This window comes from Hevea brasiliensis, chromosome 17 (genome assembly GCF_030052815.1).
Source record: "Hevea brasiliensis isolate MT/VB/25A 57/8 chromosome 17, ASM3005281v1, whole genome shotgun sequence".
Classification (NCBI taxonomy): Eukaryota; Viridiplantae; Streptophyta; class Magnoliopsida; order Malpighiales; family Euphorbiaceae; genus Hevea; species Hevea brasiliensis.
This window is the reverse complement of record NC_079509.1, coordinates 10,803,149-10,819,077: the sequence shown is the minus strand read 5'-3', so window position 1 is coordinate 10,819,077 and position 15,929 is coordinate 10,803,149. Positions and strand designations below refer to the sequence as shown.

Sequence of the window (15,929 nt, the reverse complement as noted above, 5' to 3'; positions counted from 1 at the left end):
TTCATGGTTTGGCTCAACATGGCTTTTGAGTAGATTAGTAATTAATTTTTTAAATTTAATTTTAAAAAAAAATTATATATTATATATAATATTAAATAGTAATTTATAATATATATTATGTTATCTTAAATATATTATAAAAATGAAAGTATCCATGTGACTTTCGATAGAACGCGAAATGACTGAAATTTGTTATTTGGTCTCAATAGAAAATTTTAGTTTAAGTGCTAGTAGTAAGGAACATGTCTAGTTGAGTTGAAGAAAAGTAAATTAAAATTAAATTATTGGTCCAGTTCATGTTGATATAATGTGACCATGAAATGCCCAGTGATGGCCTCGTCACTTATTTCTGTCAAAATTTTTGCTCTTTCCGCCAATGGGCTGTTGGGATCATTTCATCTTTCTCCTCAGGTAGTTCAATGCCAACAAGGCAACGTCCCCAACAGGCATTGTTTGCAAGCGCTTGTGCAATTGCAATGGTTTCTTCTGCTTCCAGTATTATCACATCGTTCACTTCTCCGAAGGTCCACTTCCCCTTCTTCATGAATTTCTTTTCTCATGCTAATTTATTAGTTACAATCTTTCTTCTTGAGAATTTCTGGCTGCTGGGTTTTTGCCTCTGAATTACTGCGAATAAACATAATCTTTACTTGCTCAGCGTAATAAATCTGACATGTTGTTGGACTATCTCTAGTCCTGGACAAAATGGTTGATAATTGGAGTCTGAATTTTCCAAGTTTCTCAGAGAACGGATTTAGCTACTCCTATGATAGGAATCTACTTTGAAGGCATAATTTCCAAGCGTTTTGTTTTCTAGATATCCACAAATTGGAGGTGTTTAGATCTCGCTGCTTTAATTTGGGTCTGTGTTCTATGGGGTGAATCTACAACTGATAATTGTCAAATACCAATTCTAATCAGATAAGGAGGAGGTGGACAAAACTCAATTGAAAGGTTACTCATGTGATCTCAAGGGAATGATTAGAAAGATGGGTACCTACTACCTCTTCCTTATGAGAACTTCTCTTCTTCTTATTCTGATGGATTCTATGTGGACATACATATATAAAGGGAATGTACACCCATCCTGAAGCGTGAATTTATGGTGCATACTGCTAAAAATGAATTTCTGCAGTTTTTAAAATTGAGTCTCGTTCAAAGATTCTTGTGTCACTCTTGAGAGACACCAGGCGCACCATTGCATGTTGGGGATATTTGTCTTATTAATTTTATATTCCTTGTTGATATTTTTTCCCCTTCTCCCTATTGAGATTGTTTGGGCATGTAAATTCAATAAATAAATAAGCGATTGAGAAGTATGAGAGGTTGAACATGACCATCTTGCTAGGCCTTTTCCAGGCCTGTTAAATATTCACATTTGGGCTGGTGCCTCTTGCTTCTTCAACCCAAAAGGGAAGCCCTCACCTTACTGCAACATGAACCTTTCCCTTTGAATGGTCATCTTGCCGAATGCTATATTTCTATCTTTGCCCTTCTGACACTTAATTGATGATCACAGCATCAGTTCTTTTTCAACTTGCAGACAATGAGCTTGACATAATCGAAATGGCTGTTTATGGGGATGCGATTCACCCTGTAAACCAGTGTCGTTACAGAACTGTTGCTGAAATGCTTGGCCGATAGATATCGAAAGACTGTGCAGCTGCTTGCAAATTGCCATATGGTGAGGAATCGTTGTAGCTCTCAAGCATCAAAAAATCTAGCAGGGAACTTATTGAAATAACTTGCATTTTGCATTCTATGAATTTTTTTCATTCATGGATCTTAGAGAGATCATCTGACACCTTTAAATGCAGTTGATAAAGGCATTTCCAAACATTTAAAGCCCATTTGTTGCATATTCAAATCAACATTGTTGAATCACCCTTGGCTGTCTTAATTTTGTAACCCAGCCCGTTGTTGGTTAGAAAAGATGGGAGAATTTGGATCTATTTTCATATTTTGCAGACTAGTAGAGATGCATGACAACAAATTGACCTAATTGATGATGAATTAATATTAATGCCTGTAGGGTTAGGCAAGTTTAAGTTTTGATGCCACAAACGTTGGTTTTACGCTGCTTTTCCTTTGCTTGATTTTGAAAATGACCAGCACTTGACAGGGTCATCAGCTCAGCCATCAACGCCAGATAACTAAAGAAATAATCAACTGTTCTTGAGAGTGGAAAGCAACTACGGAAATTTATCTCCCTCACAAATCATCAGTAGCTTCCAAACCATGAAATATATGTGAAATTACATAGCAGAATAGACCGTTTGCTTTATTGGAAACTGACTTGCAAGCTAGCTCAATGGTCATCTCCACCTAGAAAAGAAATTTGTGTTTCTTGAGTGATTAGGGGACTGACAGATTGTGACCATTCCAGTCAACCCACCATGCTCAAATTCTAAAATAATAGAGAGGTAAAAAATTATGTTGAAAATCTAAATCAAGTACTGTTTAGCAACAACTTTAAGCTAGCATTTAACATTTTGATTCTAATCAAAATACTATTTCACTTATTTATATTTTTCGGTGGCATAATATTTATATTAATATTTAGAAATTGAGGTAGTGGTTCATGAAATGTTACCTTTTCTAAATTACTTCTGCTTTTAAATTACTGTATAAATAGCTAATATATAACAGCTAACATCTAGTAAAATAGCTAGCAACTATTAAAATAACTTATATTACTGATAAGAGTCTAAGTCTTTGTTCCAAATTAATTAAAATCAATTATATGATTCCCTAAATTTACTCTTTTTTTTTCTTTAATGCTCATGCACCTCTTCTTTCTCTAAATCATGGTAATGATAAATAATAATGATACCCAGCCTGGCTAAACATTGATCTTTGGAAGTCCAAATTCATCTCTAAGCAATGATCATTGACCAGGAATTATTATGGGGGAGTAAGAAGACAATATAAGATAAAAGAACCTCCCAACACTAATCTAGATCCTCCACTATTTGTCAAAAGAAAATGAAAAGATCTTCACACTGGTGTGGTGGAGAGGGTGGCTAATCATTTTGACGAGCACAGTAGGTATAGACAAACACGAAAGAATCTCTATGCATGTTGTTAAGTATTATTTAGATGATTGGGATTAACCCATTAATTTATTGTTAATCTTATCCTAATTTTCATCACTTATCCACTTCACTATTGTTGTATGGTTGGGTGAGGGATTCTAGGTAATTAATGCCTTAATGGGTGTGAGAGACTCAGATATTTTTTTCATGTTCTCATCCCCAAATAAATGAACTCTCCTACCAAAACAGTTGATTTTAAGCTAAAATTGAAGTGCTTAATTGTTGATCATCACCTAGGGCTTAAGAGTGGAGTTGTTAGACGAGACAATGATTTGGATGATGACACCACTGGCCAGACCTACCTTTGACTTACCCAATCTTCAATTCCTTTTTTTCCATAGTTGTTGCATTTGGTAGTTTCAAACTTACGAAAGTTTTTTAGCGACTGCTGCTGAATCGCGACTTGAAGGTCTATCCTCAAGTAAATTAACCAAATATAACCACTGGCATTTCACTGATTGCAATGTTGTTTATTAGAGCATAAATGGCTAAATCAACCTTAAAATGCCTAATTAATTAATTTTCTTTGATTAATAATAATTGATGCTATCGTGAGTCTCACATGATTAATTCAATATGCCAAGTTGGCCTGAAAACAAGAAAAATAATGAGACCGGTGGCCTATTGGCCAACCACTTGATGCTCAACTTAGAAATGCTTGCAGAATAGAGTGAATAATAGAGAGTTCTGAGATAAATTTAGCATATAAGCATTCCTGATTAATGACTGATTCTTATATTTATAAACTAAAGGCCACATAGCCGTTATACCATCTGCAAGAATTTCGGATGTTCGACTAATATCTCGAGATTTTCTTCTAAAAATTCGGTCTTATCGTTGACTAGTATTGCTGATACTTGGTATGCTTGATGCTCGGTATGTCAAGTGAGCGTTTTCACAATATTGTCACGTCGATTGTGTTCGTTTGGCCTTACTAGCCCGAGCATTCTTTTACTCAGTCTGAGTTATCCGCGCTTTCTTTTATTCCATCTAGGTAATCCGAATCTTACTTGCTCAGTGCAGTGAATCTGAGACACACGATGATTAGTCTAACCCTCTAGCAATGAATATTTTTCTTTACTCTGATTTTTTAATTGAGCGTTAACACTTTAATTATCACATTGAATTCTTCGAGCATCGATAATTTACTCTATTTTGGACGATAATATTAATAATGGAACATTTGAATTCAAATATCATCAACAAATTTTCCCTTTCTCAACTATTTTTGAGCAATGGATATAGATAATTGGTTGGATATCACCATCCCCTATTTAATTCTTTGATTAATGTCATTTCACCATGCAGCACGCTAGTACCTTGATGCATGTGGAAGACATTTAATTAAGCCAAAAAAAAATCTAATTCTTTTTTTTTTTTTTATTTTGGTATTGTATATGCATATATGTCTATGTGTTGAACTAGTCTAAGATCAAGACCTTTATTTATTTATTTATTTTGATAAAACAAGATGAAGACTCTTGAAACACAAGCATATGGGAAATTTCTTTATGATTGAGCTGACAGATGGTTTCCTGGTAAAAGAAAGGGAAATAGTGTTGGTTTGCTAAAAAGGTTTCTTAAGTGTAATGATAAATATTATGGGTGTGCATGAGTGAAAAATGCAAGGGAATGCTTTTCTACTAGAAAAGGGATACCCTGATTAGATCATGGGAGGCAACCATCATGGCTTAATATGAGAGCAGCAGGAGTAGTGGTGCCACTCACCACATGCTATATTCTAAAAGAAACTTTATATATTATAATAAATCCACCAACAAAAAAGGTGAAACACCCATCAAACATAACCTAATAGATAGTTGAATTTGTCAATTAATTTTTGGATTAAAGATTTCATATATTCTGCATGGCTTTAGTGATGAATAATTTGGATTGATTCTGTATCATAAATATGTAAATGAAAGTTAAGCCTTTCTGTTTAGCATTTAATGGACCACTACTGCTATTCTCTGCTCTGCTAATGATTAGGCAAACCTTCTTGCAAGAATGGTGGTGTTAGCCCACCACACATAAATAAAGAACCAGGGAAAAAAATGGTTAAGAAAAGTAACTTTAAATTAGTCAGTAATAAGACTCCCAAATTGAATGCAATGTCTAATAAAGCAGACCTCTTTCATCATTAATTTGTATTAAAAACATAAAATTTCCACTATTTATCCAATCCCCAGCATCCAAAAGTGTGCTTTCTAATCAAATCTTTAAATTTTTTATTATTAATATTAAAAAAAAGGAATAATAATAAGGTTGAGAGGGGTCAATGTCTGCAATCATAAAGTTTAAATATTTCACTGTGAATTAGAGCATAGAGATGCCATGCCCTTTTGTCCCCATTACCATTATGGGACCCCTTTTATTTCAGTACATATTAATTCTTACGTTCAAATTGGATTGATATTCAAATAAATTTTTTTCAATAAAAATAATTTTAAAATTTAAATTAAATAAAATTTATTTAGAGACCAATTTCACACTGCTGATTCAATCTGTACATCCATTTTTATGCATTTTAATAAGAAAAAGATTGCAAAGAAAAAGCTGACTACCAGCACGCTACTTCTATTATTCTTTTTTCTCTGTTTTATTTCATAATATCCTTTTTTTTATTTTTTATTTGTTATCTTTATAAATGAATTTTAAAATTTTTTGTGCGTATAATTTATATTTGATAAAAAAAAAAAATTTTAAAATGTAAAAATATTTTAAATTTTAAATTTCTGCAATTGCATTTATTTCTGGGTCAGTTGAATATTTAAAAATAAATTGTCAAAAAATATATTTAAAAATAAAAACCATATTTGAACTTTTCTTCCCCCTCTTTTTTGTGTTGCTGCCACTGCCACGTAAACCATGTATCCAAATAATTGAATTATAAGAAAAAAAATATTAAAATAATAATACACACTCATGACACGTCACATATCCACATTAAGTCAACAACTACCCACCCGAGATCCACGATACCAAAACCGCCCGTAACATGCACGATGTTTTTAAGATGGATTCATTTATTATAAAAATTCAATTTATGCAAAAATTACATAAATTTAATTATAAATATTTAAGTTAATTATTATCAAATTTATTTTTATATAAAATTATTTATAAAAAAAAACCCACGCGCAGTCCTATTGGCTCCCACCATGAAGGGTCCAGTGTCCTTCCTACTGCACCTTTCAGGGATAGAAAGGCCCCACCATAACTCAACTCAGAATTTGACAAAACATTTTTTTAGAATGAAAAAAAAAAAGAGAGCAAAATCCAAACAAAAAATTGGAAAAAAATGCAATTAATATTTTCCTAACATAAGCATTTTTATTTTTATTTTTTTTATATATAATTTTCTTCCGTTGATTCCGGCGATTTTGTTATCGGGCCAATTAAAATTAAAATTAAAATAGGCCCGCGATTTTCGCTGGAATTAAAAAAAAAAAAAGAAAAGAAAGAAAGCAAGCTAGATAGAAATGGCGAGAAGCTAGAGCAGAAAGTGATGGAGAACATTCCCGTATTTGGGTTTTTTGGGTTGTATAAAGCCCCATTTTTCACTTTCATTTTTTGAGCGGTCTGTATCCTCTCTTTCCCCCTCTCTCTCGCTCTGGACTCCGGATCAGCCAATTCACTTACCCGAATCTTACCGGACCCTCCTGCCGGGTCGGCTTGCACTCGCTTTCTGCAATGGGGTGCGTCAGCTCCAAGCAGACGGTGTCCGTCACGCCGGCGTTCGACCACTCGGGTGGGTTGAACTCGGGTCGGATTCGGGTGGGGCTAGAGAATGACAAGGCCAGCCACAAGAGTTACGGGAGCAGCAACCACAAGAAGAATGGCGAGTTGAGTTGTGGAAGCGAGTTGGGTGAGTCCGGGAGAGCTAGTTCTAACAGTGAATCGTTGAGCTTTAGGTTGAGGAATTTGCAAAAGTATATTGAAGGTGAACAAGTGGCCGCCGGGTGGCCTGCATGGCTTAGTGCCGTCGCCGGCGAGGCCATTCAGGGTTGGGTTCCGCTTAAAGCCGATGCGTTTGAGAAATTGGAGAAGGTTGTCCCGTGCGTCCTTACATACACACATAAATTCACATGCATACATGTTAAGATTTCAAGATTTTTTTTTTTTTATAAATGGAATTGGGTGACGTGTTTGGTGCAAAGATAGCTTCTTTTGTCATTTTGTTGATGGTAAGCGGCTTTGTTTTTATTTTGTTTGGTCCATTGTGAAATGAACACGCGAGGTTAATGTGAATTATGAAGAAACTCGTCTTATTTTCATTGTGCATTTTTTCTTGGGAAAGTTCATATCTTTCTTGCTTTCGGAAAAAGAATAATATTGTTTTGGTGCTTCTTCTTCACCATTAAGATTGACAGAATAGAGATTTTTTTCGAAATTTAGAATTTCTGAGCTTTTTGGTTGACAGGCATAATTGAGAAATTAAGAAGTTGTTAACTCATCTCTGCTTGGTGGAGCTCTTCTTCTTCTTCTTCTTCCTCCTTTTTATTTTGGGGGCGGGGGGTGGTGGTGGTGTGGAGATTTCTTTTCTTGTGATTTGAGATTCTTAGTATTAAGTTTATAGTTTGCTCCTTGCAATTTTTCCCTTCGTGGTTGATTACAATTGTTTGTTTCTAACAGTGGGCATACTCTCATTGGACCAAATTCCGGTGCTTTTTAGATTTTTTTTTTTGAAAAAATTTTGTCCCTCTCTGTTGCTTCTGACCTGCACTTTTTATGCATGAATAGAATCTTGCTGCCACGATGGTTTTGACAGTATTGTACTCATTTAAGGATCTTTTAGTCTTGTTAAAACCTTTTGAAGAAATCAGTTACTTCTGTTATGCACTTTCCTTGAATGATATAAAATCTTGTTGATAACAGTATTCTGTTATTTGTAGTCCCCTTTCTTCTTCTTCTTCCCCCGTTTTTGCTATGATGGTATCTTGCTTTCCTTTGTGTTAATTGCTGGTGTTTGATTTTATTACATTACGAAAAGTTCTTCCTTCCTCCATTGCATATATCAATTATTGGTAGTTCTCATGAACTTTTGCCACTGCTTCTGTTACTTTAACTGGATAATGGACTTACCGGATTTTCAGTTGCTTTCATAGATAGGACAAGGTACATATAGCAGTGTGTTTCGAGCACACGAGCTTGAAACTGGGAGGATTGTTGCTCTAAAGAAGGTTCGCTTTGATAATTTTGAGCCTGAGAGTGTCCGGTTCATGGCAAGAGAGATACTGATTCTCCGCAGGCTCAACCATCCCAACGTAATGAAATTGGATGGATTAATTACTTCCCGGTTATCATGTAGCATTTACCTGGTCTTTGAGTACATGGAGCATGACATCACTGGACTTTTGTCTTGCCCTGATGTCAGGTTCAGTGAATCACAGGTTTGTTCACTTAACTTTCTGGAATTCTATTTAGGGTGTTCCGAGACCATAAATAGAGGAGGAAATTATTTGATTCTGCAGCATTGAAGTTTTAACCACACAAAATGAACTTAATCCATTCATAGAATTCAGAGTAATGGACTTCTAAATGATAGTAACATCACGGAAAGATAATAATTTTTTTGCTGTTGATGTGTCTCCTTCTCTGTTGAAGCATATGAATTGTTCATTTTTGTAGATTAAGTGCTACATGAAGCAGTTGCTTTCTGGACTGGAGCACTGTCACTCAAAGGGTGTAATGCATAGGGACATCAAAGGATCAAATCTTCTTGTAAACAACGAAGGAATATTGAAGGTGGGAGATTTTGGATTGGCAAACTTCTGCAATTCTGGGCACAGGCAACCATTAACCAGTCGAGTTGTAACTTTATGGTACCGTCCCCCGGAACTTTTACTAGGTTCAACTGATTATGGAGCAGCTGTGGATCTATGGAGTGTTGGCTGTGTATTTGCAGAACTTCATCTTGGAAAACCTGTCCTTCAAGGGAGAACAGAGGTAATCAACTGATTGAACTACATTTTTATGTACCATTATTCTTTTTCTCACATTATCTAATTGGTGAAATATGCTAATCGAGCTGTTAAAGATTTATATTAGAAAATGTGCAGTTTCTGTGAAAGTGCTCACTTTTCCTGGTGTGTTGACAGGCTTAACATGCTCATTAATGATTAAAATTATGACAAGATTAACCTTTATTTTCTTAAAATTCTGTGTGAAAACACAATAGGCGGTCAGAAGCATATTCCTGAGGCCTTTTTCTTTTCTTTAATGGAGTTTGAAAATATAGCCAGCAAAACCATTTTGTCGTTGTTGAATTACAAAACTGGCCGTTTGCTTCCAGTCAGTAGTCATTACAACAGTCCGTGATGTGGCAATTTTTAATTGGAAAATCTAACTTGGTAACTGCAAAAACACCCCTTCCATTTTTGAGATTCTGCTGTGTAATAATTTAAACAGTACAACATGCAAGAATCAGGAATTGGGATGATCAGATATAGCTGTTTTATTATGATATTTGTTACAAACTGATAAAGCATCCGACCTAAAAGAAGTTATTTGTAATTTTTTTGAATTGTCAATTTCAGATTTGACATGAATAAATACTATTTGTTTCTTCTTCAGGTTGAACAATTACACAAAATTTTCAAGCTTTGCGGGTCTCCACCTGATGAATATTGGAAAAAATCCAAACTTCCTCATGCTACTTTGTTCAAGCCACAACAACCTTATGATAGCTGTCTTCATGAGACCTTCAAAGATTTGCCAAAAACTGCTGTGAACCTGATAGAAACACTTCTATCTGTAGAGCCGTACAAGCGTAGCACTGCCACGTCTGCTCTTGCATCTGAGGTGATCATCTTCTTCTATGAAATCTGATGGGGCAACTCGATCATGGAAATGAATTTTCTTTATCATGCTCTATTTGACATTGTTAAGATTTTACATTGATTTGAGTAATGTGCCTCTTGTATAGTCTTGGACATTCCTTCCCCTTCGAGTAAGTTTTTGAGAGTGAGCTAGGCTCGGTCAATTTTTTTAAGATGGTATCAAAACTTCTCCAATCAATATTTGGACCTCTCGTAAGTATTTTATGCTCTAAGTATCCTAAGCGTGAGGAGGGTATGTTAAGATTCACATTAATTTGGAATAGGGTAATGTACTTCTTATATGGCCTTGGTCACTCCTTCCTCTTGAGCTAGCTTTTTGGGTGATTTAGACTCAGCCAATTTTCTTAAGAAACATTACCATATAACACTGTTGTTCATTTCAGTTATATGCCCATCTCTCATTCAAAATTGATGAATTCATGTATAAACTCTTCATATTTGGTTCATATTTTTCATATTAGTTCTAATAAAACCACACAACAAAACAATTGCACCTTTTTTTTTTGGGAATTCTATGATTGTCACCTCTGGTTTGTCTTACTAGGATTATTCTAATGCAATGCTCTTCATCTTCAATTTTCAGTACTTCACCACAAAACCTTATGCCTGTGATCCATCAAGCTTGCCAAAATATCCACCCAGCAAAGAGATTGATGCGAAAAACCGTGAGGAGGCAAAGAGGTGAGGATTCTCGTTTTTCCTTTCTGATGAAAGTTTTCAATTAGTCCTCTCTGAAATAAATATTGATTGTGCCGACATACAGTCATGTCATCAATCATACTTGTGGGGAACAGCTGAAAGCATGAAATTAGATTATATATTTGTCTATGGTTTTGAATTCAAGTCACTAATGGTGATGGGATGGAATCTAATGAATTATCAGATCTCTCTATTATGTTTTAAAGCATATTGGACTGCATTTGTCATGGTTATATGGCCACTACAATAACCAAGAAAATAATAATGATATAAAAATCCTAAAAATGCTTTTTAGAACAAGGGTCATTCTGTTGGTAAGGAAACCATAAAAATTATAAATATTTGCGGAAATGAAATTGATATTTTTATATGAAAGGCAGTGTCAAATAGCTTGTCAACGTTGTAATTTGTTTGGGGCTAGTTTTTTGAGAAATTATGGTAAACAAAATTTTTAAAGGAAAAATCTCTGGATTACTGAGAAGACTTTCTAAACTTTCAGGAAAAAGATCAGTGGGAGAAGTCGTGGTGCTGAAACCAAAAAGCCAGCAAGAAAACCTGGTGGAAGCTGTAAACTGGCACCAGCAGAGGTCTTTCTCTCTCTCTCTCTCTCTCTCTCTCTCTCAGGCACATATTTTTAAGGAAGCTAATTCACACTGATAGCTTCCTTCTTGTTTTCCAGGCAGCTCGAATGCAAGGTGCTCAAAATAATACTAGTAATAATATGCGTATTCCTAAAGGAAGGGATGGCAGGTCTGGTGGAGAGGCACGGAAGCCATCATTTGACAAACTGGAAGAGATTTTCCATGTAAAGAATGCATCCCAAGGAGACATTCCCTTTTCTGGCCCATTACAGGTCTCCAGTTCAAGTGGCTTTGCATGGGCAAAAAGGCGGAAGGATGATGCATCCATAAGATCCCACAATAGGTCTATTTCAAGAGTTCACATTAATAACGGATTAGAACCCTCTACTGCGTTGCAAGAAAAGAAGAGTTTTGATTCAAGACAACATGATAATGGAGATGTCACATATGGGATCCGTTCCAATTCTAGGGGCCATGATTCATATGAAATTTCCAAGCGTGCTTTGCAGAAACAGTGGAGTCAACTTGAAAGGCCAGATTCCTTTGACGCTTCTGATGGGTACCATTCACAAGAACTTTCATTGGCACTTTATCAAAGAGAGGAAATGGAAGCAAAGAGAAATAATTTGGTACGTTTGTAAATAATAAAATCACATCTAACTTTAATTTTTCTCTTTGTTGAAGATGAAGGAAATATCTGCGTTAATGTTGCATACTTAGATTTTTGTTAAAAAAGCATGCAACTTGCCATAGATTTAGGTTCAATGAAAATCTAAAAATTAATGGAAATTTGTTAAAATCCAAAAGTGAAATGATGAAGGCTAAATGATTATTTTAGTTTCACTAACTTCAGTAGGTGAGAATATCTCCCATTTTATACTGTCTATCTGTTTGTTTTATTTTTACTAGTCTTATTTACTAAGGCATTAAGCCATTAAGTTTAGTTGCCATTAAAGAAAATTTATAGTGGGGTTGGCATCTTTGTATTAGCAATATAGAAAAACACACTTGTTTTTATTTTCTATTTTTAAATTTTTTTTTCCTCATCTAGGAAACATCATAAATTTTATTTTAAAAGCATATCATGTTCACTAACATAATAATAATAATAATAATAATAATAATAATAATAATAATAATAATAAATAGTCATAAGGTATATAACTAATGTTTTAAAGTTCAGTGAATTGGATATGCTGGAAGTTTGGGTCAATCAAAGAGGCAGCACAGCAGCAGGGTTCAACTAGCACAGGTGGTTGTCGCAGTGAGGGCAGAGAGGGGAACCCCATTGGTACCTTGATGATGATTCTTCTGCACTAACAGCAGTAACAGAGACTATGATGCCAAATTTGAAATCTCAAAAGCTTTATCCCAAAAGAAAATTTCTCAAAAGCATTAATATTTTTTTCTTTCAATATTTTTTCCTCATTTTATTTATTTATTTATTTGGAAAACAAGAAAGCAAACATGAACCTTGCGGAATATGATTTTCACTATAATTGTCATGGTTTAAAAGTTAAAAGCAGAAGATATTATCATCAATAAAGTAGGCTTCAGCAAGTAGTGCATTTTTTTTTCTCATTGTACATCTATATATTTTGTAAAGTGCACGTAAAATTGACATATATGAATTATTTTTCTACTTTCTACCGTCTGATGTTATGTTGGAATTGAGCAGGGTTTTCAAGATCAAGGAGACAAGGTTGAATTGTCTGGACCCTTGCTAACCCAATCACATAGAGTGGATGAACTCCTAGAAAGACATGAACGCCATATCCGCCAAGCTGTTCGAAAGTCATGGTTTCAAAGAGGTATATATGATTATGATAATGATAATCTTAATTTTCTCATTCTTTTGGTAAGCTTCACAGCATTTTTCAATTTGATCAATTAATCTTAGATCTGAGCCAATGCTTTGTTCTTAAGCCTGCTGTCATCGTACCATGCAACAATGATAATTTGTTGGGTTCTATAAAAGGTTTATTTCAATCAGAAACAGAAGAAAAATAAACCTACACTTGGACAATTAATTGAAAACAAGTAGCTAAGATGTCATTGGCCATTGTCTGCCATTATGATCCTCATATACTGCTTCCTACAATTTTTTAGTAAAATTATTAAAGAAACTTGAACTAATGTTATAATGGTCCACTATTAAAAACTCCATCTATCGTGATAAGTAATTAAGCATGTTATTGCCATCTTGTTGAATAAAGTTCCTGAAGCCTAATCAAGCATGACTCATGGTATGATTCTGTCTCAGGCAAGAAACTTGGGAAGTGATGATCACTAGATATATTGGCCTCATAGTGTCCGTTTTTCGGGACAGATGCATCTCTCTTTTTCCTGTGGAAAAGAGATGGAACATCAGATTAAGTGGTCATTTATCGAGAATCCCTGCCCTCAAAAGCAAGGATCATAGAAACTCTTCCTTCCCACCAATTGGCACAATGAAACCATCGGTCTAAGCAGAATATCCTACACAAGACTGGTGATCAATGAGATTTAGGGAGCAGTACATATTAAAAAGCAAGAGTAGAGATGAGAAAGCAAAAAGGGATCCACAATGAATCAATGATGATTTGCGCTCTCTTTTTTCTTTCTTTTTTTTTTTTCCCTTACCTTATGAGCATTAGTTTATTTGTTTTTAGTCCCTTTTGTATTAAATTATCTCCTCCCTCCCTTCAGTGAGGTTATTTTATTCATCATGTACATGTTCTTTGATTTATCTAATCATCTACTAAGAGAATATAAAGCATAATATTGGTCACAATTTCTAAGACTTGTGGCATCAGGTGTCTTTTTTCTCCTTTTGTTGGCATTGCATTGCAGGGTTATCATCTAGAGTCCAGTTCACAGTCGAACATCCAAAAGGAACTTCTTCAACTCAGCTTTACTATAGTAAGCGCAGGATCAAGCTTACAAGTATGCCTTCCTATACAGAAACTTGAAAAAAGACCTTTCTAGTCGTTTTCTGATTTTGCATTTGCTGCTGCTTTGGTGCTTTAAAGTGAAAAACTCGGTAGTGCTCTTTTGCTTGCTGGCTGTACTTCAACTAAAGCCATTAGATAATACAAAAATGATTACATTATCAACCACAAACAATCTGGGTCCAGCCCAAACTCCACCTGCTCACCTAAATTGTAAGCTCGTTCTCGATTTTGGGCTTTGATGAAACCTTTGGATCAGCATGTAATTACAAAGTTTTAGCCAAAATTGGATTTTTGGGCTGGGAACTGTATTATAAGGGTGAAGCTTGCAACTTGCAAGGCAAAATGGGGAAATTCTAAGAATAATAATCCCATAACAAATGTTGTTTCAGTTGTTTGAGATAGATAAGGACCTCTACCTAAACCTTATCTTAGGCTAAATATCTAGTAATTTAACCATGAGGAGTGTCACATAAACAAACGAGTTTTTTCATGAGTCTTGTGTCGTCTCAAGGAAGAATTATTGTCGTAAATTGTTGTTGAAGATATGCAATTAGGATGAAGGTTCCCATAATGTACAAAGAAGTTGAGTCCTAGTTTCAAAATCAATCAACATATGGTACTGCCTAGCAAGTAGCAACCATCCATCACACCTTTAAAGAGAGGGACAGTCCATGGGATCCCCGAATAGGGCCAACCATTTGAGGGGGAGGGGGAGGGTAAGGGCGATGGTGGCTTTTGTTATTCACCATTTGGAAGGACTCCATCATTGTTATGATAAAGTGGAAAGGGACCATTTTGGTTCACCTCCTCTGAAATAAATGGATGTGTTTTCGGCTCCTTACTCTTGATTTTTTTCTTTCATTGTCAAAGGTTAGTCCTTCACGTCTTATCCTCTCAAGTTACTCTTATATACATATATATAATTTTTTTTTTTTTTAAATTCTAATAAATACCCAATATAATGTACTTTCCCTTTTTCTATATTAACATAATAAATATTTATATTTAAAATTTAAAATATATAGTAAAATCTATCCATTAAATATATGAATCTTATATGATTGTATCTTAAATTTATAGTGAATCAGATCTATATAAAAATTTTTTAATAATAAATATAATTGTCACTTGAATACTATTTAATTAGTATTAACAAAAAAATAATAAAAAATTAAAACACGTGTAAGTCAGATTTATGTATAGTAGGGAAAACTAATTATATTTTTATAATCAATAATGCTTGTTCACTCGCAACATAACGATGTCAACGGACAAAGACTAAGTACTTTCACATTAATTAGTATTATTATTTTATAATTCTATTTCCTCCAAATAATAAGTTCTAAAATATATTTTACCCATGTTCTTTATTTATTTTTCAATTACTTAAATGTTAATTTTTTTCACCCAGATATTTATAACATAATATTTAAAAATTTGTTAAATATGAAAATTTTAATAAAAATCAGTGCCTAAGCCATAATTAAAAATTCAAGTTATATAAATAATAAATTTATACATTTTTATTTGTAAACAAATATTTTCAATAATATATTATGATTCAATTCTTTAACATGAACATTTTAAGAATATATATTTTATATTTACCTAATATATTTAAAATAACAATTTTTTATAAAATTAAATTTTAACTATTAATTAAACTATCCATATGGAACCAACGGTGTTGGTATGAGTGGTTCCCTATTGCAAAAGTGAGAAATTTTTCAGTAGTTCGATGGACCACAATTTCCATGTACTCTCAACCCCATGATTTTA

General features: G+C 34.1%; 1 protein-coding gene across 2 annotated transcripts; it reads left to right on the top strand.

Annotated features, from left to right (window-relative positions):
- Positions 1–6,549: 6,549 nt before the first annotated feature.
- On the top strand, positions 6,550–14,836 carry LOC110635667 (protein IMPAIRED IN BABA-INDUCED STERILITY 1). Of its 2 annotated transcripts, none has more exons than XM_058139508.1 (9): positions 6,550–7,145; positions 8,204–8,488; positions 8,727–9,044; positions 9,672–9,899; positions 10,521–10,618; positions 11,136–11,223; positions 11,316–11,846; positions 12,896–13,028; positions 14,050–14,836. In XM_058139508.1, exons 1-9 carry the CDS (start codon positions 6,789–6,791, stop codon positions 14,166–14,168), a joined length of 2,157 nt encoding a protein of 718 aa, XP_057995491.1. In that variant the 5' UTR covers positions 6,550–6,788; the 3' UTR covers positions 14,169–14,836. The 2 variants fall into 2 exon arrangements, with proteins under 2 accessions (XP_057995491.1, XP_021640785.2); XM_021785093.2 differs by lacking the exon at positions 14,050–14,836 and adding an exon at positions 13,481–13,990 and having other exon boundaries at positions 6,551–7,145.
- Positions 14,837–15,929: the final 1,093 nt, after the last annotated feature.